We start from the raw sequence: 26,167 nt of genomic DNA on the forward strand, positions 1-26,167 counted from the left end.
AAAAACTTCCTGGATTGCCTGTGCACCGCTGTATTGCTCTCCCAGCAGATATCAGGGTGATGGAAGTCTCCCATGAGAACCAGGGCCTGTGATCTAGTAACTTCTGCGAGTTGCCGGAAGAAAGCATCGTCCGCCTCATCCCCCTGGTCTGGTGGTCTATAGTAGACTCCCACCATGACATCAACCTTGTTGTTCACACTTCTAAACTTAATTCAGAGACTCTCAGGTTTTTCTGCAGTTTCATACTTGAGCTCTGAGCAGTCATACTGCTCTCTTACATACAGTGCAACTCCCCCACCTTTTCTGCCCTTCCTGAACAGCTTATATCCATCCATGACAGTACTCCAGTCATGTGAGTTATCCCACCAAGTCTCTGTTACTCCAGAGTTGGCTGATTGGGAAAAATAAGACCTTGCTGAATTCAACCAGGATAGTTCACAGTTCATGCTCTGTACTGAGGAGGGCTCTGGTATGTGACTCCTTATGCCAGAAGGTGTAATGTCAGAAGGTATTTTTGTGAGTTTGGGGATAATCCAGAAGTGGAGACCATTACAAACAGTTCAGTGAGGAGCAGATGAGAGGGTTCGTGTACATCTACATGCATTAAAAGCTTGAAAAAAAGAACTAACCTGACTCATTGGTGTGAAGTCTTTCTTTGTAGTTAAAAAGGACAGTACAGAGGGAGGGAGGTCACAAAAATAAAAGGAAATTAACTGCATGTGAAGATATGCTCTAAGAAGCTATTTTAAAAAATAACCATATAGTAGAATGGGAAAAACACCACTACATAATGCAGTGCGCCTGATTGTCACACTACTATAAAATTTCAGTGGTGTTATTCTTATATTAACCAGGTGTAAGCAAGAAGAGGATGAGGCCCAAACTCTATGGCTGAGGTCAGACAAAAAGAGGCTGAGGTCAGCACTAACATAACTCCTATAGGAGAGCAATTCCCACATGTTTATTCTGTGAACTATTGTCCAGTGCTGCAGAGTCAGTTTCACCAAGTAAAGGGCTTGTCTATTTGCTGCCAATACTGAGTTTGCCATTCAGAAAGATGAAAAACACCTTTTTCCTGTACATTACACCATAGGACTACTTTGATTAGTAAGGAATTTGTAAGGAAGTGGAGGGAGAAAATATTAATAGGAAATGCCAAATGACCCATTTGTCGTTAATCATAGAATCGAAGGGCCTCATGCAGCAAGGTGCTGAGAGCTGTCTGAGATACTATACTAAACACCCTTTACTTCCATAAATAAAGAGGGAGTTGCTTAGCATTTCCCAGAATTAGGGCCCCAAAAAGAGATGGAGAACACTAAAGAAAGTTGCTGATGGTACTGCTTAAGGAGTAAGGTACTTCTTAGCATAAGTAAGGATGCCACAATGTGGCCCATAGGCACAGTTTTATTTATTTCAGTGTTTTGTTCTCCCTGAAGCAAGGCAAGGCAGGGCAGGAACTGTGACCGAGCCTTGTGGTGACACAACTCTGGACTGCCCATTACGCAGCACTGAGCCTACTTTCAATCCAGCCCAAAGTGAGCAACAATAGGTGTTTTCTCTGCCAGAAATGCTTGTATTGTGCATTAGACACTGCTGAGATTCCTACAGAATCACTAGATTTTTCTCAAAATGGTCCAGCTTTGCTGCAAGACCATTGGTAAATGTCAATTTACATTTCTGCACAGCTTTGGAAGTGGATTCAATATATTACTGAAAACAACTCTGAGCCTTGAAAGGAATGACAAAGTGTTGCATCTGCTATGGCAATTCATTGTACATTAAATATAATAGCACATCAAAAGAAAAACAAAAACCTGATGTAAATGATCAAATTGAACATGAGTACTGGGGCAAGTCTACCTTAAATGCACACACATCTGTCCAATTTTTCACGGATTTCTTTATTTATTTTATCTGAGAAATTGGGATTTCATCTTCCGCTTAGTTTATCAGTATGTAAATATGTTCACACCTTTCAGAGCTTAAAAAAAAGGGGGAGGGAGGCCAAATTAACTGCACAATAGTATGTTTTCCTGAATCATGTCTGAGTGGTGCATAACCAGTTCATAAATGTTTCATGAATCTGACCCTTAATTTTCTCAATTTCAGATGCATTTATACATAGGTACCTCCCTTCAACATTTATGAATAGCACCTTCCCTTACCTAAATAAAACAGAAATATTTTCATTTAACACACCATCACTTTGAAACTTCTGCAAGCCTGGAATTAGCTTTTAGCATTAGCTTTCAAGAGTAATCATAGGGGCAGATACTGTTTGGTATTTGCTTGTATTTTTGTCCTCCTTTAAGAAAACAACCTGTAATGTTTTCAGTTGAAATTGAATGAGTATTTCTGAAATACTGTAGGTACAACACCAAAATCCAGTAAAAAAAAAAAAAGCGTCCCACAGGCAGTGGCAATGCCAGGTTTCTCACCCTGCGCTCCCAACATGTCTCATCTGTTTTACAGAGGTCTCAGTTCTTGGCCGTTCTGCTCATACAGTCAACAAAGGAGTTAGTTTACGCTTAATGTGTTGGGTGGGTAGATGGGAATTGTAATGAGGTTACCTGTGAACAAGGACCTGAGGTTAAATCTTAAAATTCCTTTCACATAGGCTATCAAAGGATAATTACCTTCTGTGAATAAACATATGGCTCTGATTTGAACTAATTGCCAAAGGACTGATTGATCCAAAGCCCACTGAAGTTAATGGAAAGACTCACTTTGACTTCATTGGGTATTGGATTAGGTCACTAGAGATAAAAGGCTGAACCATTCCAATCCCCTGAACCAGTTAGTCCTTCTTGTTAATTTAAGTCTATGTATCTGATGAATGATATGGTAGCTACCCTTACAAGCTATGTACCACTGACATGTTCATCTTTATTTTTTTTTTAATACAAACAGCTTTTTAAGCTAATTTGGATTAATGCTGCCTGAGTGTTCTCACAGTTCAAAAGTAAATGTTTAAAGATGTGGCTAGCTATCACTGGACAAAACAAACACTTGTATTTATTATATTGAAACATTTATTGCATTTTAGCAATAAAAAAATCTACCTTTTTCTCTTCTAACCTTATCTTTTACATCCCATTGTAGTTATATGTATAAATACATCCTTTTGATGTAGTGGGCATACATTATAAAAGGGCAGGCAGTTTCTTATGCACTTTACTCAGGACATTTCAGTATTTTGTCTTCCTTTTCAGATCTTAACCCATAATCTGATATCCTTCTTTAATACTAGAGGCCAAAATATGGTGGTGGGGAGAAGTCAACAGGCACTGGCAGTCAAGAGGGTTAAGACAGATGGCTTCTGTAACAAGACTAAACAGATACTGTTGCATTAGAAGTTATTTTGGAACAAGAAAATTTGTCATGGAGGACCTTAAAGTTTAACTCTCCCTGACTCATACTGTCTATAGTCATAGTTGGAATGGACTCATGTGCATGGAGTCGCTATCTCTGAAACCTAAAATTCTTATCACCAAAATAAACAAACAAACAAACAGTCAGTGGTAATTTGTCTGGAATCTTGGCTTTGGCAAATTTCTGTTCTCATCCAATATTGTGACTGATCATTATTATTACAAAACCTGGCCTGTATCTTGACAAAATACTTGTAATGGAAGTCAAAAACATTGATGTCTGAGCCATATTTCATATTAAATATTAGTTTCCCTTTCCGAAGAATCATTGAGTACTTTGTCAGCCCTGTTGGCAGCCTCCTCATTCTCACTGTTGGTCAAAGGTTCTGCTTCCTTCTTTAGTGCTTTCTGTTTTTTATCTTCTAAATTCTTCTCTTTTGCCAAAAGCCTGTAGTTAATGGCATTGCCAATGAACAACCAAATACTTGCCACAATCACAATTGATCCACAGACAATGTACATGTATTTATAATCTCCAGTTATATCCACTAACCAACCTGAAAGACAGAAACAAAACAAAACCACACTTGAAAATATTCCGACTGTAGACAGAAATAAATTCCAGATCCTTCCACTGGTATTATCAATATATGTCCTGCAATAAAAAGTATTTTCAACATGATAAAAGTTGTCCTATATTGGGCATTTTCACAGACAGATGTACAGTGGAGCTGTAACAAATTTTATATTAGTTAGATTGGCAGTTATTGCATTCATCATCTGTAGTAAAATAATTGAAAGACTAATGAAGTAGAGCCTAGTCAACAATAGTAGGTTGTATACTTTTCTATTCAAATCTGTCTTTTTTTTTCTCCTCCTAATGTCTTTCTACTGTTGTTTTGGAATGAATGCCTAGCACTCAGTGCGGCTGCTTGCAGACAAGAGTCTGGAAAGGTGTCTGCCTTCTCAGCTGCTGTCACTATGTCTCATTGTGCCGCTGCTATTTGTGCTCCACTTCTTCTGTCCCCAAAGACAGAATATTTCACCTTGGTGTGCAGACACCCCTGTCGTGAAAACTGAGTTTCACACGCTGAAGTGTGTTCCCAAACTTGTATGGGTAATGGTTACTCTCCGGGGTGGATCATTGGCAGCAAAGATCAAATGTGGTACCTCTGTATCTTAACGCATGAACTTCTACCGTCTGAGCTAAAAGAACTTGCTCTGTTAGTCCCGGTTGTATCAGGCTCGTCAATCTCAGGTTGACCTTGCCACTACCAGAAGGGGAGTGCCACAATGAGCAAGCATGATTTACGTGCATAAGCCATTTAGATCAAAGAAAAATGTATTCTGACTGCCTTTTCGCATTGTGTCAGTCTTGTAATTCTGTTGCATTTTCTAAACTCTAAATTAAAAGATGGGCTCCCATTACAGCAAAGCACATAAAACACATACTTAATTTACATATGAGTAGTCTTATTGAAGTCAATGGGATGATTCACATAATTTAAATATGTGCTTAAATGCTTTGCGGGATTGGGGCCATAATACTGACATACCAGTTAGACCTGGTCAAAAGTTAGAATTTCTGTGGGAAACTCCAACATTTAATCACAAATTTTCCAAATCAGAATAAAGTTGAAAAACGTCCAATATCCTGCTAAATGAAATTTCGGGGCGGGGGGGGGAGTTTTGAGTCAATCTAACAGTTTTGTTTCTATTTTGATTTATCTATATATTTATAATTTTTGTATATTTTAAAATTGTGTTTTAATGAACTTTATAATATAATGTGATAGAAAACAATAGAATATATATAATTTCAAAACAAAAAATGAAATGTTTTATTCTGATAAGGTCAAAATATTTCACTTTATCAAAACGCTTCCTTTAATTTTTTTCCATTGGAAAAGTGTTCCATATGAAATTTGTTGACCTGCTTTAATATTAAACTTAAGTACATTTTACAAAGCATTTAAAAGCAGTAATGTTTTATCTAATGCAATAAGACCTTTGAAGGTAATGCACAGTGGCTACCCTTTATAAAGTTAGTAGTTTTTGCCTTAAACAAATAGAAATGTTTACCTCAGTATTGGCAGTATTCCCTATGCTTACTACTGGGGAATACTAAAATAATTTATATGTTGAGATAATAATATAGTCTACAAAAATATTAATATATTGTTGCAACTTAGGTAGATATCCCAGGCAATTTGCTAGTTTGTAATGGTGCCAGTCTCAAAGAATTATTAACAAAAATTAACTTAATGTTCATGCATGAGATCATCATAATACTTTAAGAGACCTGAACAGATCAAAACTGGAATATGAGCTTTTCAGCCTATTCATCCCTACTTTGTTTTCTCTGTTCAAGTAGAGATATTAACAAAGGTGACTATATCCAAAGGTGATTATATCCAAAATGTATCCTTTTTAAAAAAATCCACATAACAAATATAAGAAAAATAAATAGCTGTATACTTTATTACTCCATTAATATTAGATTTAATATTAATATAGGTTTCAATGTTTGAGGTGATGGGATTTTATTAGTCATAGGCACAGTCCCTCCACTAGGTGGCATGCCAACTGTCCATGTTAGAGGAATCTATTGTGTTCCAACATCTATGAAAATAAGATGAGATCAGATCATTTGGAATGACTTGTATAACTGTTAAATATTAATTTCAATAAAATAAAGTGTACATTTTATAATCAGCTGGCATCATTTACATTTTCATTAACAAATAAGTTCAACAGATGTTATTTTAGTACAAATTATAGCCTGGGTCATGCAAACATTTACCTATATAACTTTACTCACTTGAGTAGTCCTATTGACTTCAAAGGAAGTACTCCTGCCTGTAGTAGTCAGCGTGCAGGAAAGAGTTTGCAGTACTAGGATCTACATTTATAATTCACACCTATAACATCTAATATTTTTTAGCTCAAATGTATATATTTGTATATTTTTAGTTCAAAATAATATTTGGTCAGGGATTTTAAAATTGGATTTTGGGCACCTAATTCACTAAAACTCTTTTGAAAATCCCAGTTCTATTATCAGAATTCTAGTGGTGATCAGTATGTGAAAATTAACTAGCACTGTCTTTTCATAATGAGGGACAATGCTCTGCTTATGCTCTGAGGGGCAGCATCCATCAGAGCCTTTTTGTGCGTGCACCTTACATAGCCATGTTGTGAGAAACAATCTTATTTCAATAACCTCCCTTGTACTTGGGATTAAAGCAGTAAGGTAGCAAAGTAGCATGTGGGGAGCTTTAAAATGACAATTTATATATGTATCATTTTATTTTTAAGCAGCCACTGGTTTGGCAGCCATTGGTTAGGGAAATTAGGAGCCATTTTGTGAGGTAGCAACTATAGATGTAGCTTCTTTGCTATGGGGAATGAAGTGGAGTCCCATGAATGTAGCCAATTTGACAGAGAGGGAGCTGTGCTGGCCAGGAGGTAGTGGAAGCACCACTACGGAAGAGATGCTCTCAGCACTTCTAACTGCTGAGTAAAGCACATGAAAAATAGGACTGGGTGGCTAGCAATGAGAGCAAATACCATCTTACTGTATCTTATCTCTGTATGTATCTCTACCTATATAGCTACATACATAGCCATGGTGGCTACACACCATACACACACAGGCAATATAAATCTGCATATAAATCTAAATCTGTGATATGCCAAAAAGAAAAAGGGGAAAAAAAAAGGTAAATTCAAAAGAACAAGCGGTGAAAAAAACATGACAGTTCTTCTGGCAACATTAAGTAACATGTGCGCGTCTAATATTTTAGATACATATAAATAATAACTTAAATATTTACACTCAGCCCAGTGACATCAGAAAGGACAATAAAAAAGAATCCTTACCTCCTAGAGGGGGGCCTAGGAGAACAGGGCAGCACTCCACAATTGTGACAAGTCCCACAGCACTGGAAAATCTGGCAGCACCAACGAGATCCATCAATGACTCAAAAAGGATACTGCTAACCATTCCAAAAGCAAACCCAAAAAGTACAGCATACACCACCAGGCCTGTGTAGTCCTCGGCCAGTGGGCACATGATATGACAGATGCCATTGTACAAGACAGCAAAACTAAAGAAGTACTGGATATTTGGCCGGATGTATTTGGAGTTTGCTACAAGTCCCATTGAAGGCCTAGCAAACATGTCTACAAAAGCTAAAATAGACAGCAAAAAAGCAGCAGAATATTCATCAATTCCCTTGTGTTTGGCATAAGGAGCCAAGAATACTATTGGGGCAAAGAAGCCAACAAACATAATAACATTTCCTGACAAATAAACCAGAAACCCTCTGTGTTTAAAGAGGGATAGATCTAAGTATTTATTCACGGTTTGCCAGAATGACGACTTCTTGTTATTCATGTGTAAGGCTGAATCTCCTGATCCCTTCTCAACATCTTTTTTCACAGGAGGGACTGGTTTTGGTCCAACAGGTCTCATAAGTGACCCAGCCACACAGCAGTTCAAAAGAAGTCCTCCCAGAATGAGAAAGCTTCCTTTCCATCCAAATGCATTAAAGAGAAATTGATTGAGAGGTGCCAGTGTGCTTAGAAACACTGGACTTCCAGCCATGGCCAGTCCATTAGCAATGGGACGTTTCTTATAGAAATACTTGCCAATCATAGTCAAGGCAGGCTGCAAGTTGAAGGCTAAGCCAAGACCTAAACAACAAAAGAGCACAGCATTATTGCATGTAATACATTGAAAACCCTTCACGATAAGCAGACAAAATCATTCAAAAAAGCTAAAATGCCATTCAGAAATTCCAAATGAAGATAAAATGCTATCAGCACTGGAAAATGAAATGTGGTTTCACTGCTTTCCACACATTTTAATGTCAGCACTATGTCACACTCGAGTTCTGTCATTTCCTGGTATTGCATTGCAATAAAAGTAAATACTCATAGTAGCATTTGAGCAATTATATAGACAATGGAGTGACAGAGGAACAATGGTATCAAGACCTTGAATACACCATTTTTGTATTTTACTAAGCTGCAAGACAATTCTCTCCTGGTTCATTTCACAAAAGTTATTAAATGTCACTTCATCTACAAAAGAGAGCACATTATATTTAGAAGTATAAATCCACTGGCTTTTATCCCTCTATCCCTTTTTAAGGTTGAACATGTATCCAAAGTAAGGGGTAAAATGATTAATAAATAATGATTTTGCAGGAAATCCAGCCCCACATCCACAGCTCTGAAGGTCCTGGTAGTGGAATCACTCGTTAAGTGGCAACTGCACTGGGGTGGGAAAGGGGCTGTGTGGGGATGCACAGCCCCAGCTCCCTGCACAGCAGAGCACAGGGGTGAGGCAGAGTTGGGCCAGATGTGCAGTCAGAGGATCCACCTGTGGTCCTTCTCTTTGGGTGGGGATACACCAGAACCGCTGAGTTTTAGTAGCAATGCACCCGCTGTGTAGTCTCAGAGGAAGGATTCCTTCCCTCTTCTCCCATGGGCAAACCCAGTACCTAGCTCACTCCTTGCATTTGACTCTTAAAAAGTAGAGAGGTGAGGTCTTAAACAAAACAAAACAAACAAGAAACCCACCACATTCAGTAAGAAAGGGTTCTTTCAAAATGATTAACTTTTACTCAAGTCAATTACAGATAAACATAAGCTTTGATGTAGTGACAGAATAAGATCTCATTTGTGTATTCTATGCTTCTATATGACCTCTAAGCTCACCTTTTCTTTATTCAAAAGAGATGCTTTTAAAAAATTAGAATCCCTTTGGTAGCGAGGTAATTTAATCTAGTGATTTTATTATTACTTTAATTCCCACCCTTTGATCAGTTCCTAGAGCTTTGGTGATTTAGCATTTGTTTTCAGACAGGAATATTTTTATTCTGGGGCCAGCTGGACCCTGCCCAGCATACTATTTTGCCGAATATGGATATATATATAGTTTGTGAGCCTATAGAGCTTAGTATAGAGTTTGCATGTCTACTAGACCACTACTCATCTCTGCTGTTTTATTCATAGTATGGTATGACTGAAAGCTAAAAAAAAATCAATGCAAAATCCAATACAAATTACTCTAATAAGTGCTGTCATGCGTCAGTCAATTCCGGTATTGTAATTATAGTGCAGTACAGTATGGCACATACATAGGGCATTTATTGAATAAAATAATCAGAGGTGCATGAAATATCCCAAGCAGTAATTTAATATCCTAAAAATCAGTTTAAAGGAGTACAGTGCAGGATAGCTGAAATTAACTGGACTAGTTACCATTTTTGAACCAGTTACTTACCTCCAACAATTCCTACGCATATGTAAAGCTCCAGGACACTATTGCAGAAAGAGGAAGCAATCATTCCAAATGAACACAATACACCTCCTGCCATCATCACTGGCCGGCAACCATATTTGTTCACCAAGACACTGCTTATGGGACCTAATGGCAGGAAAAGGATAAATGATCCATCATGCAGTGATAAATATATTTGCAGTTGAGCGTTTTCAGTGATTAAAAGTCCCTCCCTGTGAGTCTGACAGCACAAGAACTTACATAGTAGAAGTCAAAAGAACTACTCACCCTTCCTGGGTGTATTTGAAGAATCTGGCCCTACATAATAACCTGTGATCATGGAAGTGGATCAAAGGATGTAAGGCATGAGTGTAGCAAGCTTGTTAATTACAGTTCTCAGAGAACCAACAACGGGCCCAGTCAATGGAAGTTTTGGGTATGCAAGAAATGGAGGATTAGGCCCACTGTCTGCAGTCTAGTTCAGAATTTCAAATGGAAGGAAGTTGTTTAATCAAAACTATAATTAACAGAGCAGAAGAGATCTCTAAATGAGTCAGATTACACCTTTTGATAGAATGAAAGCTCTTCTGAACTCCCTATAACTGCTGCTGTTGACTAGGGCAACACACTTAATTATGTCAATGGGACTACTCACTTGTTTAAAGTGTTGAAGTTGTGCATAAATAACTCACAGCTGAGATCTATTTTCCTTGTCCAGATCTGACTGAGAGTGATAATGGACAGTATCATTTTGTTCTGTAGTCTGAGGCTTCTGAAGTATGCTTGGTATAATGGCCTAGAAACTTTGAAAATATGGCTACAAACCTGTTTTTTAGTTTCAAATGAAATTTATTCCAGTGTCATTTTGTCCATACCAAACAAAGAACCAGCATGCAATCTGTCATGATGTGCACTGTATGTTCTTTAAAGGCCCACAACAGGAATAGATGGTGTCTGGCATATCAAGACTAAGAAGCTGTCAGAGTTGCTTTAGGAAGCTTGCACTACACCTGATTGTACTATATGTAGCCCTAACCATCATTAACAGCTTTACTTTTTTAAGCACTATATTCACTCCATTTAAAAAGCAGGGTGGGGGGTGTTAGATTTAGAACTGGTGATAAAAGAAACCAGATATAAAGTGAAATGTCAAGCATTACATTTGGTTTTACTGCAAATCATTCTGGTTCCTACTGTGTATTGGCTCAAGTACAAATTTCTCATAATAAACACCTAAAGAAATATACATAAGCATTTTCATTGGCAACACAAATCAAGTTCAACAAAATTGGAGATACACATTGTTTGCAATATGTCCTACTTTGGGTCCAAATGTTTGACCTACCTTAAAACTGATACTATTAGTGATGGGTTACATGCAAAAGTCTTAGGCCCATACCATGCCATCAATATTTTAAGTATAAGTCTCAACTGAATATGATGGAAGTAGGTTGACCAGATAGCAAGTAAGAAAGATCGGGACAGAGGTGGGGGTAATAGGCATCTATATAAGACATAAAGCCCCAAATAATTGGATTGTCCCTATAAAATCGGGACATCTGGTCACCCTAGATCAATGGTTTTCCAATTTCCTTACTGGGGACCCAATTGAAGAAAATTGCTGATGCCCATGACCCAACAGAGCTGGAGATGAGGGGTTTGGGGTGTGGGGGGCTCAGGGCTGGGGCAGAGGGTTGGGGTGCAGGGGTGAAGGCTGCGGGGTGGGGCCAGGAATGAGGGGTTCAGGGTGTGGGAGGTTGCTCTGGGCTAGGGTAGGTGGTTGGGGTACAGGAGGGGGTCAGGGCTCTGGGCTGGGGGTGGAGGCTCTGGGGTGGGGCTGGGAATGAGGGGTTTGGGGTGAAGGAAGGGGTTCCAGGTTTGGGGGGGCTCAGGGCTGGGGCAAGGGATGGGGCGTGGGATTGGAGCACAGACTCACCTACGGCAGCTCCCAGTCAGCGGCGCAGCTGGGCTGCAGAAGCAGGCTTCCCGCCTCCTCCTGGCAGCACGGATAACGCTGCACCCTGGAAGCGGCCAACAATGAGTCCCACTCCTAGGTGGTGGTGCGCAAGCAGCTTTGAACGACTCTTGCCCACAGGATGCTTTGAGTCGGGGCAGCACACGGAATCCCATGGCTCACCGCCTAGAAGCCGGACCTGCTGCTGGCCACTTCTGGGGCCCAGCACGGTGTTGGACAAGGACTTTTTAATGTCCCAGTTGGCAGTGCTGACCAGAGCAAGGCGATCAAGTGCATGACATGCCGCGACCCAGTATTGGGTCGCGACCCACAGATTGAATAACACTGCCCTAGATGGAAGTGCAGTTTAAAAATCAATGGCATGATACAGTCTTTAGTTTCGTTAAACACACTGAAGTCTGGATACTTTCCAAAAGGTTTCCAGCACAGTTTTTAAGAGATTTGGATGAGAGGCCTTCTCATGAGATATACAATACTTTTCATTTCTGGTCAGGTCAGAAATACTTTGGGAACAGTTCACTATGTGATAGATTGGCATGTCTTCTTTCAGCACTAAGCATAAAAAAAAAAATACTGAGAAGCATGGAACTGAGAAATCAAACTCAAAGCTTTGACCAGATACTTCCTGAATTGTGACCTGAAGCTTACTGAATTTATGCTCTCATGAACCATGATCCAACCATGAAGACTCCTACTGAGAACACCCTTTTGCCCGTCCTGGGATGTACAACTCCAGGAAAAAACCATTGTTGCACTGTGTACCTCAAACCAGCACCCTGAAACCCCTATATTCACTGCTGTCATGTAATTATGATATGTTTTGTACAAAGTAAGCCTCATGAGGTATCATCTTAAAAGTCTTGATCTGTTGAACATTAATATCCTGTTGGATTGTATGTACTACCATTGAATTTGAAGTTTTATGAAGTTTTGATGTGTGTGTTACTAAAATATGTTGTGAGTTTGGGAACACCTACAACCAGCCTTTCAGGTACTACAATGGAGTAGCCAGACATGCTGATGGTGAATTAAAGGTGAATTCACTTGCCCAAAGGCCATCCCAGAAGACTTTTCAGAAAGAGCATCTAGACAATGGAGGCTCCTTGACCAATGGGGGTGGACCTCCACATGACAAGCATAAATCTTTTCAGGAAGCTGGAAGAAACTATAAAGAGGGGAAGTGACATCACGACTTGGCCTCACTCCCCCACAACTCAACCCCTGGAAACACATCTGGAGAACAAAGACTTTGAACTGAGGAGGGTGGTCCCAGACCAGAGTTCTAGCCTATGTACCTGTGACCTGTTTATACCATCCATCAGGATGAGACACTGCTTGATTCAAATCCTATTCAGTTTACAGAAGTCAGATTGTGAATTTACTTTTATTTATTAGGTAATCAACTTTGAGCTCTATGCTTACTATTTATAATCACCAAAAATCTACCTTTCTGTAGTTAATAAATCTGTTTTCCATTTTACCTAAAGCAGTGTGTTTTGGTTGAAGTGGTTGGACAATATCAGCTCAGGTTACAAAGGTGAGTGTGTGTCCTCTCCATATCGACTGGATAATAAACTTACACTGGTCAGGCTTCTAACAAGGACAAGATGGCATATTCCAAGGGTGCCAGGCTAGAGAACTGGGGGCAATTGGCTGGATCCTCTCTATTGTTGGTTTATGAGTGGCTGGGAGAAGCACTCATGTAACTCAGTTGGGTGTGTCCCTGTCTGTGGATGTCTATGTCAGTGCAGTACCTGACAGAGGTTGGCCACTTGTCACAGCATCACAGTGTGAGAGGGATACCCCAAGTTGGTGCGACAGAGGGCTCAGCAGTCCCACAGTTCAGGTTGTACCTCAGGAACCCCATCACAACCATCATGCTAGGAGAGAGGGGGAGAGGTGAGCACTCAGAGAGCTGGGTCCCAAGCCATTTAAAGCTTTGTACATTATAAACAACATCTTGAGCTGCATGTAGAGGTGTACAAGATTATGGAATACTGGAGTTATGGACTTCTAGCAACTTGGACCTCTTCTCATGAGGGAAGAAGAATCAGGAATAGGGAATGGGTTCGAAGAGCCATGGAAGAATGGATGGGAGGCACACATACTGGAGCGTGGAGTGTTGAGTGTTGGAAGGATATGGGGATGGCACCCGAGAGAGGTTTCATTACAACATGTATTAAATTGTTGACTCAGATTTATTAATACAAACACCAAAAAGCCACCTAGGCACCACTACCAACTATTTAAAAGAACAACCAAACATGGAGACAAAACCTGAATAGCCTTCACCATACACCACAGAAACTAATTAAAGAAAATAATTAGCCAAATACCCCCACCCTCCCTAAAAATGACCTTTAAAACAACATTCTTCATCTCAGAAGCCCCACAACAAAAAGTATCCTGAAGATTAACATATTGGGGCTTTTTTTTCAGAATGGGAAAGGGAAGGGAAAGAGAAGATTCATGGAGAAAGTTCTGCCAGCATCTCCCTGGAAACTGTAGCTCAAGCATCTCTACTGGCATGGGCTGCAAGTGACGCTTCCCCTTGGAGAGGCTAGCCCCCTACCCTGCTTTGTCCAGCTGAGGCCCAGACTCTTCCAGCCAAGGCCACACCTCCGCTGCTTTCAGCCCCCTTCTCTCCTCCACAGAGAAGAGCTTGGTTGGGGCCACAGGAGCAGGGCTGAGAGCTTGGTCCCGGCTGGGGTTGAGCTCTCAGCCGGGTTCATAGAGGAGCTCTCAGCCCTGGCTCAAGCTCTGAGCCTGGAGCCCCTCCCCAATTTAGCCCTTTTCACCTGGACCCACCCAAGGCCACACCCCATTTCACCCCTTCCCCAGTGGCCCTGCCCCTGTCACACCCCCACTCTGCCTCTTCCACCCTGAGGCCCCTCTCCCCTCCCCGCTGTGGCCCTGAGACCAGAAAAGCTACGTGCCCCCACCCTGGCCCTGGGACCATGGCGGGGGGAGATTTTTCTGGGGGCTCCAAATCCGCCACTGCCCTCCTCCTCCTGGTGGCACAAGGTTTGGGGACGCTTAGCCTCCTCCAGCCTTCATTATGTGCCACCCATGTCTACTGGTCTTAAATTATGGCAGTAATGCATGGGGAAATAAATATCTCATAAGTGGAGAGACAAGGTACTCCAAACATCACTTTCCTAGACCTGAAGAAGAGCTCTATGTGACTCAAAAGCTTGTCTCTTTCTCCTCAACAGAAGTTAGTTCAATCAAAGATATTACCTCACCCACTTTGTCTCTCTAATATCCTGGAACCAACATGGCTACAACTACACTGCGTACAACAATGGAAGATATTGTAAACAGGCAGGTCCCAGGCTATTTAGCACTTTTTAGGTCAAAGCCAATACTGGCTTAAACTCCAACTAGAAGGCAACCAGTGCAGATCCCAGAGAGCCATTGATCTATTTGAGATCCCATGGTCTTGGGTGGGTGGTAGGTGAGGATAAAAGGGAAGAATTGGAGGCACCTGTGCTCTGCATGGCCATTGAGTGTAATGTTGTTTTAAGCACAACTTTTAAATCAATTTGTTGACTTTCAAACTTCTTTTTAACTACAACATTCTATTAAAGTTTTTCCTGTAAGTTATCAACATGTATTTACCACCTTAACTCCAGTTTAATTTTGTTTTCTGGGAATATTCCAGTACTTCAGTTTAAAATACAAACATATGGGGAATGTTAATTGTCATATAAACCATAATGTTGGGTTAAGCCACTGCATGAGGAAATTCCATATATTTCCCAGTTTCAATCAGACCTAATAAGTGGATTAAGCATTTTCTGCTGATGTCTTTGCATATACTTTGTTTTTAGAGTCTCATAAACTACCACATATTCATCAGTGTATGTGGATTTACGAATCTGCATAAATTCTAATTGTGAGCATGCAATCAGGCCTTGCACAGGCATGCACAAATTTGATTTTACATTTAACTGCAACTAAAATCATTTAAGTAATGTTCACATCCAAGCATGTATTGATATCTGCTGCAAATTCTTCTTTTGAATATAAAGCATATTTCAACCATTCAACTTCAAGAAACAAATCAGTTGCAAAATCATGCCATTTGCTAATATATATATGTATATATATTTAAAAAATAAGTAAAAATAAATTCTGATTCAATATGCAGACTTCTTGACTCTAAATGGGAAAATTATGTACTTTCTATTTCTATCCTTGCCTGGATTTTCACTTAATTCTTCTCTGGCTGGCAGGGTGGGCAGACTTTTCAAGGGAAGAAGGGAACAATTCTCACCTGTGTATGTGTCAACCTGGATAAGAGGGTTACAGAGAGATGGTTTGGGAGAGGGTCAGGGAGCTGTACACAGGTGGCTTTTGGTAGCTGAGGACCCTTTTCCATCCTTCTTCCTCACGTGCCTCACTGAAAGGTAGATTCAGCTCTACATGCAGGGGAGGTCTGGCTCCATAGCTCATACATTTGTGGGATCATCTGGTGGTCTTGTTTGTATGTATGAGACCAGTGAGTCAACATGTAAGAGGACTGATGCAAGCTGGTTCTGAAGGTGCATGTACACTCAGCTAGTGTGCTGTTCTTTCCACTAGCCCTTGTGGCTAGATGCTTTCTGAGGTAGCCAGTCTGCAGGAATGTACAAAACTGAGGCAAAACACTGTTTTAGTAAAACTGACAAGGATGCTGAGATCGGTCAAAACTCTTCTTCCTGGGGACTGATTTGATCAACAGAGGAACTAACAATACCATATGATTCTGCTAAAGCCTTCTCTTTATGCTTGGTCATGACTAGACTTCTTACATCAGGACTGCTTAGCCCAGATGTCTGCTCTCCAGAGAGCCATTTATACTTCTGTTTTATCTCAGATTGGAGTGGACCAAGTTCTTCCCAAAGATTTGTTTTTTTTTCCAGGCTCTGACTCTGACCTATTGCAATACTGTCATACTTAAGGGTGGGGAAAGGGAGGAGTTTTCCCGAAGTCCATGGCTGGAAAAGTCACAGTCCCAAGCAAAATGTTGTAAAAAGGAGCCATAGTCCTAGCTCCACCATAAAGCTTTAGCTTCCACCTCTCCTGCTGCATCTTGAGGGAAGACAGTTCATCCCTTGAGATGGTAAACATATGGCCTCTAAAGGGAATAATTCATAACAAACATGTGCCAGTCGGTGATGTCTTCTCCCTTGGCCTCCCAAAGATACTTAAGGATGCTCTTGGATGTTTCTAATAGTTCTTCTCCTTGCTTTTCTCTTTAAAAACTTCTCACTATTATGGGGGACGCCAGAGGTATATAACAAATACAGGAAAATATGGTTTCCAACTTCCTCTTACTCCACTCCTTGCCCTTTTCAGAAATCATGGAAATGGAAGAGTGAAAATGTTGATGAAAAATGGAAATATTTTTGCTAGATATTTTAGCAAAATTTCTCCCATTCTCAATATAAAGTTATCCTTTCTAGCAGTCTAAAACTCTCAACACATTGCACATTCCTCAGATCACACAGAGGAAACATCACAGAAACATCCTGCTTGACTAAACTGGGAGGAACACTGGTCACAGTAGATGACCAGCTTGATAATAAAAGTCTAGAAGTTTTATCAAAGCAAGATGGACTATTCAGCAGATTATCAGGAGAGAGATGGCAACAGTTGAAGCCTTTTCAAATGGCAAAGGACTCTGGATTTTTATCTGGAGCTTTTTTCTTAAACTGTCACCAGTGGGAACACTAACGCTGGATATATTAGCCAGCTCTCAAAATCAGCACTTTTAAATTCTTCATCATGATCCCATGCATTCTCTATCCTGTGATCATGCCCAATTCCTGTGTGGCTTATTGTATACCCTCTTTTCAGTTGTTTTTCCTCTTATGTATTTCTCATCTTCTGGGCCTGATTCCCTGTAGCCTTGCAGCTTAATTAATCATTTACACTAATGCTACCGAAAAGCATGGGAACATTTTGCATCCACTTTGCACTGATGTAAATGACTACAAAAGGCTCAGGGCAACAAAGTTTCAGGCTTATTGCTTTCTCACTATGTAAATTACACTTATCTTACACATCACAGGATGCCAGGTTGACGCAAATGGCACTACTTTAATCATTTAAATTATTTTTTTCACTAACGTACACCCAGCGTGTAATATACATCATTGGTTAAGTCACTAATTAATCTGACTTGTATTTTGCAGGTGCTTTAGTATTTGTTCAATGCATTTGGCTCTATATAAAGTACCTTTATATATAGGAAGGGTAACCTAAACTTGTGGCATGATAAACTCTATGACTATCACTTGAAAGCTCTTAAATGAATAAGGATGAATATCACCTCTGTACAAAGCCTACATGCCACTTAATTCACACTTAGGTTCCATTTTGAGTGTTTACATGAGATTTTGCTGTGCAATTCACCTTGTGCTGGCCCCTCAGCACAGTGGTAAATTTAAACCTATTGGGCAGATCCTTAGGTGGTGTAAATCTTCATAGCTCCATTGCAGTCAGTTTACACCAGCTGAAGATTTGGCCAGAGGTGAACAACACGACTCTGGTGTAGAAATAGAATATATTTTTGTTCCCTTTAAATAAAAAAGGTACCAGTAATCTATGTTGTTCTTATCCTCTCACTTGCTAGTTTCTCTTTTCAATCACCATTTGAATCTTTCCTCTCGTGCTAAGCCATGACGCTGTACATGAGCAGCAGTTAAAAAAGACTACACATGACTGAATAATAAGGTATAAAAAGCAGATGTTTGAAGGAATGACACTTTTACCTTCTTAAAAAATACTAAGTGGGCTAATATGATCTTAAAAGAACTTTACCAGTAAAATATTTTATTGTTAAAAATCATAACATGATATTTCTGCTGAACTGAATGTTTAGGACTCATTTTATGTGTTATATGTTTAATACACACACACTCACACACTTACCTGTTCTGATCTTTTATCATCCCTAAAAGGAATACATAGTTCATGAATGACCTAACTCTGAAGACAATGAAACAGCTTTCTAATGAAGGTTTCTAAGAGTTCAAAGGATGCAAACCAGATAATATTTCAATTTCATAATACCTAGATATTTCCATTTCATAATACCTAGAGGTAATGGTAGTGGCAGATCAGTTTTAAGGCCACAGAATAGAATAAAGGAAGATTTAGTTGGCATAAAATCTATATCCTGCAGAGCTCTCAGGTAGAATAACATTTATGAGTCCAAATATATTAGGTATACGCCATTAATTTATAAGAAGAAGAGAATCTAGGACAGTAGAATCCCTGCTTTCTTCTCTCTGTTCCATCATTTTTTATACTAAGAACCAGTATATTCCTCTTAGACAGATTTTCCACAAACAGGTAACACTCTTTCTGATAGAAGAAAAATGTTTTGTAACTTAACTTAACTGGATGATAGCTAATCAGACTGCAAAGATGATAACACCAGCTGGTACAGGTATCAAACTGCCACCAACGACCTTCAGTTCTACATAGAGGTCATCTTCAAGTCTTTCCTATGTATATGTACTTCTCATTGATATAATTTTTACTGGAACTAAAACTCTTTCATGCCCATATTGTGTTTAGTGTACTGCCCACTTGTGCTTTGAATTTTCTTCTGTCTTGACTACACTAAAGATTGCTTAATACAATGATAGCATTTAAAACAAATGTTAACAATAAATACTTCATACATCATACTTAATCCCTTTGAAACCATGCATTTGAAACAAATCAATTTGAACAATGTGACATTTGTACATAACATAAAAGTCATGAAAGAAATTGAAAATAAGCACAATAGTCTTATTTTAGCTTGTGGTAATATACTGTTATAGATGGCAGCCTGCCAAGTCCAATGATAAAAACACAACTACAAGATTGGCCATATGGTTGGAAAAGTCAGTGTAGCTCTTTTCCGTCTGGATTTAGACTTACTTCTGTTTTCTACCAGACTGGAAATGTCTGAGGAACTCTACAATCTTAAAAAAAACCACATCTACTAATGTTAGTTTCGTATTTTACTACCTACAAAACCTATTTGCATGTGATGAGTTGATTTGTTTGAGTGACCTAGGTTAGTTTGCTAAAACAAAACCTTAGTTTTTCCTTTCCTGTATAAGCTACTTGCTCAACAACAAATGCTTTTTTTGTAATTTCCTGACACTGCTTGCAAAATGGCTTGTGTGGCATCAGGTGAAACGTAAAATTTTTAGTCTGAACACATTTAAAACTTGTTCACATCCTTGGACAATGCTTTAAAATCTATTTTTGATAGGTCTAAATGCGACCAAAGGGATTTGTGAGGTGATACAATTTCTATTTCCAAAGGCTTTTGATCACTTCTGTAGGGTTGGAGGGAAGGGTAGGACGGGGGGGGGGGCAACACAGCATGGAGGAAGGGAACCTAAAAAAGGATACATGAGATTTAAAACTTGTCAAAATTTGCAGTACATATATCTACATATTCTCCCTCCCTTCCAAAAAAAAAATGGGGGAGGGGGGTTAATGTTGATTTAAGGTTGCTAAACTGCACAGCTCATTAGCACAAAGCATTATAAAACAAGGAAAAAGCAGTTAAGTCTTTCAGTATCCCATCTGCACTCCATGCATCTGTTCCTCATCTTAAGCTAAACTACCTCACTATCACCCATAGCCCACATACCTCCCTCTCCACCCTGAATAACTTTTGAACTCTAACCATGTTTACTGGTTATTCATTCATGAGTTCTGTTGATTAATATAGGGTTGGTTTGGCTTTCATGTATTACACTGTACATGGCTCTTGTTATTAATAATAGTAATAGTAATTATTATTATTTATTATATTTTTACTGCAGTAACTCCTAGGAGCCCCAATCACAGAGCAGAACTCCAGTACACTAGGCACTTGGCAGGAGGATGTGGTTGCTAGTGGTTGTAGCAGGTAGCAGGCCAAGTGATTAGAACAGGCATTAGTAGCCAGGAATGAGAGCCCTGCATCTGAGTTGAAGTCAGAGGCCAGGTGCCATAGCCAATGGTGAGAGCCAAAGTCAGGAATCACAGCCAAGGGTGAAAGCCAGGTTACCTGGAGTAAGGCAAGGCAGCCACAAAGCTGGGTCTAAGGAAGGAGCAGGGCTGGAGCAAGGCTGCATACAGGGCAAGGTCTAGGCTGGAGCAAGGTGGGAGCAATGCAGAAGCAGAGCTTGGAACAAGACACACACAGGTAGGAATCATAACTACAAGTGTATGTGATGAGCAGCCAGAGAACTGCTGTTGGGCTTAAAAGCAAGCCTGCTAGCTTCTTCAGCCAATCAGAAGATGTGATCCATCAGGCAGTTTGACTGATGTCATCTAGCTGTGCTCATTAGGCTGTAGAGAGACTGAGTAGGAGCAGCTACAGGGCCTTATTCCTACAGTACCCTCTCCTTTTGAGGGCACCCCGCAGGCACCCTCATGCCTGGATTCTGAGGGTAGTTTCTGGGAGAAGCTCAGAGCAGACCTGGGGTGTGGATGTGTTCCGCTGGTTCCCAGGACCATTCATAAAGGCTGTAATCCTCCCAGTCCACCAAGCATTGGAGTTGTCCTCTAACACACAGGGAGTCAAGGCTTTGTTTCATCATGCACTCATCCTACCCTTGGATTGTTACAGGTGGAGGCAGAAGGCTAGAATGGTGCAGGAAGGGGTTTTCGGTATATAGGTTCAGGAGGGAGACATCAAATATGGAATGAATCTTCAGAGACTTGGGTAATTGCCATTTGAATGTTACAGGTTGACCCATGCCTTACTCTAGAAAGCGCCCAGATATTGGTGGTCCAGCTTGGCCAAGAAGTGAGTCGATTTAAGATTGCAGGTGGACAGCCAGACCTTCCTTTCTATGGCAAGGTTGGGACTGACCTGGCATTCCTGGTCAGTGTGATGCTTATATGCTTTCTTAGTTATTTGTAATTGCTCCCTGAGCTCATGGCAGAGATGGATAGCTAGATCTGCAACAATGGGTACTTGGAACTTCATGGGGACATCTGAATGAAAGTCATGATGAAACCCCTAGTGTGCAAAAAAGGGGTTTTGCTGGGTGAAGGCATGGATGGCATTATTATATGCAAGCTTTGCATATGGAAGCAGAGACAACAAATTGTCCTGATCATAATTCAAGAAGCAGTGTGTGACGTTGCACTCACTTGTGAATGAGTATGAATGAGTATGAATATAATGTAACTGGAATATGCTTCATGCAAAAGATCTCTCGTAAGGTATCATTACAAAGCTTGTGGCACCTTAGAGACTAACCAATTTATTTGAGCATATGCACAAAGGAGTACACAAGTACTCCTTTTCTTTTCGTGAATACAGACTAACATGGCTGTTACTCTGAAACTTGTCATTACAAAGCTTATAATCTACTGAGTGTGGTCATCCTATTTGTATAAATGTATCACTCTTGCATCTGAAACTAGAAATATGAAATATAACTCTGAGGGCCTATTGTAATTATGCAAAGTGTGATTAATGGTGGTTTGAAATCTTGATGGCTCCCATCAGCCAGGACAGTTGACTGTGGATGGCTCTGTTTGCAGGCAGGCCTTCTGTGAATCAGGCTGGGAGGCATGAAGGCTTGGAGTCACATGGGAAATGTGACCATGTCATGTGGTACTGAAATCTATCTTAAACCTGGGGCTTTTCCATTTAGAAGTGGGGGTGGGGACCCAGACAGACAAAAGATTTCCACCTTGTGCCAAAGCCATATAAGGGGGTGGAACACAACCAAGGGGGTGGCAGTCATGAGAAATCCCCTAGCTACCACCTGAGCTGGAACAAGGGCTGTACGAGGGGAAAGGATTGTGCCCAGACTAGGAAGGCGTCCAGTCTACGAAAGAAATGTATTGAAACATCTCTGAGGGTGAGATTTTATTTGTATTCAGTTTTATTACTGTATTCAGCTTAGACTTGCATGTTTTATTTTATTTACTTGGTAATTCACTTTATTCTGTCTGTTACTACTTGGAACCACTTAAACCTACTTTCTGTATTTAATAAAATCACTTTTTACTTATTAATTAACCCAGAGTATGTATTAATACCTGGTGGAGGGGCAAACAGCTGTGCATATTTCTCTACCAGTGTTATAGAGGGCGAACAATTTATGAATTTACTCTGCATAAGCTTTATACAGGGTAAAACTGATTTATTTGGGGTTTGAACCCCACTGGGAGTTGGGCATCTGAGTGTTAGAGACGGGAACACTTCTTAAGCTGCTTTCAGTTAAGCCTACAGCTGCTAGGGGATGTAGTTCAGACCTGGGTCTGGCTCAAACCAGACTTGAAAACCCTCAATGAACTGCCTGTATAAATTAATGAAGTCTAAGAATTGATGTGCCCTAAGGATGTTCTTTGGCACAGACTAGCTGGATATGGCTGCAACCTTGCATGGGTCCATGGTTAGCTTGTTGGGATAATGTAGCTAATTATATCATATCCTGGTAAAACTCACAATTTTCAGGCTTCACACATAAATGGTGTTGGTGAAGTCTTTCTGTGACATTGCACATGTGGTGATCGTGAAGAGCCTGATAGTCAAAAAAGATGCAGATATTATCAAGATAAATGCCTACAAAGCCGTCTAGCACATCCCTGAAGATATCATTCATGAAGTGTTGGAAAGTCACTGGGCCGAAAAGCCTGATCAAATATTCAAAGTGTCCGTACTGTGTGCACTTATATCCCTTTCCAATCCGAACCAAGCTATAGACCAGAGGTGGGCAAACTACGGCCCATGGGCCACATCCGGCCCACAGGACCCTCCTGCCCAGCCCCTGAGCTCCTCGCCCGGGAAGCTTGTCCCCGGCTCCTCCCCTGCTATTCCCCTTCACCTGCAGCCTCAGTGTGCCGTGCCACTGGCACAATGCTCTGGGCAGCCGGGCAGTGCAGTTGCAGAGCCGCAGCCTGACCCGGTGCTCTGGGCAGTGCGGTAAGGGGGCAGGGAGCGGGGAGGTTGGATAGAGGGCAGGAGAGTTTGGGGTGGTGGTCAGGTGGCCAGGGCGTGGATAGAGGGCAGGGAACAGGGGGGTTGAACGGGGGCAGGGGTCCCGGGGGGGCAGTCAGGAAGGAGAGGGGAGATTGGATGGAGCGGTGGGGGGCAGTCAGGGGCAGGGGTTCCGGGGATGGTGAGGGGACAGAGAGCAGGGGGTGGTGGATGGGATAGGAGTCCCGGGGGGGCCGTCAGAGGATGGGGGGTTGGATGGGGCAGGAGTCCCGGGACAGCTGTCAGGGGGCGAGAAGCAGGAGGGTTCAGATAGGAGGTGGGGGCCGGGCCACATCTGGCTATTTGGGGAGACACAGCCTCCCCTAACCGGCCCTCAATACAATTTTGGAAACCCGATGTGACCCTCAGGCCAAAAAGTTTGCCCGCCCCTGCTATAGACCTGCAAAGGTCCAGTGTAGTAAAAATCTTAGTGGAGTGGAGTCTTTCAAAGAATTCAATAAGGAGAGGGAGGGGATATCCATTTTTAATTGTAACCCTGTTTAACACCTGATGGTCAACACAAGGCCTTAGAGATCCATCCTTTTTCTTTACACAGAAAATCGGAGCCCCATGGAAAGATTAATAAACCCTTTTGTAGGTTTTCCTGGAGGTAGTCATGGAGAGCCTGCAATTCAGGGAGTAGATGTAGCTGAAAGGGGCTTCTGCACCAGGTTGGAGGTCAATGGGGTGGCAAGGTGTTTGTATTTTTTTTGACACACACAGCGACAAAGTCCTTATATTTGGGAGGTTGCTCAGAGGCAGTGATAGGGGTCTTGGAGGGTGCCGAGATTCCCTGTGGATTAACCTGCTCAGACTTGAATCTTGGGGAAGGCAAACCAAAATGTAAAAGGCTCCTGGTCTGTGGTCCCCATAGTCAGGTTTCAGGAGACAAAATTGTTGGAAATACAGGGAGCTGAATTGTACTGTGCTCGCTCACCAATGAACGCATGGATTGTGGGTGGTGAGTCAGGGAATGACAAGAACTGGAAAGTGTGGTCAGAACCAGAGCTCAGAAGTCAGACACCAGAGCCAAGGGTCAGAATCAAAGTCAGAGGTCATGAATCGAAGCCAAGAGTCAGAACCAGGTTACCTGGAGTGAGGCAACGCAGGGGCAAGGCTAGGTCCAAGGCAGAAGCAGGTGCCAGATGCTGAAATGGATCCTTAATGGCCCACAGCTGGGCGGACTGTTACTGGTACCAGTGAAAATTCGGAAATAATATGCTTAATGCATAGTAATTTATTTGAGAAAGAATCGCACAAGCAGTAAAGTTACATAATACACATCTCCCTAATAATCCTCTTTTCCCCAAGCATTAACCCTCAGTAACTACGCTGGCCTTACACAGTATCCTGATTGGCAAACAAAGCAGGTATAGCTACCAGTCCTAGATGGGGACTTCTTTTCTTCTCCTTTTTTCTCTCTCAGGTACTTAGTCTATCAAATGTCCCCTGAAGCATGGTCTTAGTTACCCTGAGGCCTTCTGGTTCAAACATCCCACAAAGGCCCCTCGTAGCAGGGTCTGGGTTACCCCAAGGCCCTCTGTCTCACAGCATCACAGATCTCTTCAGATGTTAATTGGGGAACTAACTAATTTACTTTGCTTAGGGTTAGGGTTATCACACTTATTCATATCAACGACAGTAATTCATAATAATTCAGCACTGTCCCAACACTGGACAGGGTCCAGGCTGGAGCAAGGTGGAGCAAAAGCAGGGCTTGGAACAAGATTAGCACAGGAAAGAAGCATAACCACAGGCATATGTGTTGTGCAGCCAGAAAATTGTTGCCACTGCTGAGCTTAAGAGCAAGCCTGATAGCTTCTTCAGCCAATCAGGCAGGGAGATCTGTCAGGCTAATTAGGTTGTTAGGAGACAGAGCAGGCATATCTGCATGGCTTTATTCCTGACAGTGCTGTACAAACACATAATGAAAAAACTGCCTCTTCCCCTAACAGTTTACTGCATATGGGTTTGTACTGGTATACGTAAATTAGCAAGGTGTTATGTCAGATTGCAAATGGTAGCTGTGTAATGTTTTTCTGCAGTGTTTATAAAAAAGCTATACAAATGGGTGAGCGATATTGCTAATGATTGCTCTATATATGATATTTTTAAATCAAAATTACAGGATTGAAATCTGCATATTTGTGTGCACTGGGGAAGTAGAGATGTGGTCAGTTAAGATTGATGGCTGGTTCAGGATGAGGCTGAAATTTGTGGGCTATGGGTTATATTTACGTAGAAAACTTTGCTGAATGTCTTAGTTGCTGTTTCCTTGTGTGCCTTGATGTGGATTTGTGTGCGATGTGCTCTGGAAAACTTAACTTAAAATTAATGCAGTTTTATACATGCGCACACACACATACACAGAGACACAGTAGAAGTTGTGAATCCAGCCAAAAAAAAATTTAAAGTGTGGGAATTGTCCCAGTTTTTAAGAAGCATATATCCACGTTGATTGTCATTTATATGGATAGCTGTCAATAATATTTATTATCCCTTGTATGCCCTGCTATGGAGCTTTTTTCTTACAACAAGGT

The 26,167-nt window shown here is 41.0% G+C and overlaps 1 protein-coding gene across 3 annotated transcripts in view; it reads right to left on the minus strand.

The window, feature by feature from the left end:
* Window positions 1-3,071: 3,071 nt before the first annotated feature.
* The window catches only part of SLC16A7 (solute carrier family 16 member 7), a 148,665-nt gene continuing 125,569 nt past the window's right edge, over window positions 3,072-26,167 (minus strand). For all 3 annotated transcript variants that reach the window (XM_084617405.1, XM_084617406.1, XM_084617407.1), the window contains 3 exons: window positions 9,670-9,813; window positions 7,257-8,072; window positions 3,072-3,931 (listed from right to left, as the gene is read on the minus strand). In XM_084617405.1, the coding sequence (XP_084473531.1) occupies window positions 3,672-3,931; window positions 7,257-8,072; window positions 9,670-9,813 (1,220 nt within the window). In that variant the 3' untranslated portion in view covers window positions 3,072-3,671. The remainder of the gene's footprint in view (window positions 3,932-7,256; window positions 8,073-9,669; window positions 9,814-26,167) is intronic.

This window comes from Lepidochelys olivacea (assembly GCF_965140295.1).
Source record: "Lepidochelys olivacea isolate rLepOli2 genome assembly, chromosome: 1".
In the NCBI taxonomy this organism is placed as follows: Eukaryota; Metazoa; Chordata; order Testudines; family Cheloniidae; genus Lepidochelys; species Lepidochelys olivacea.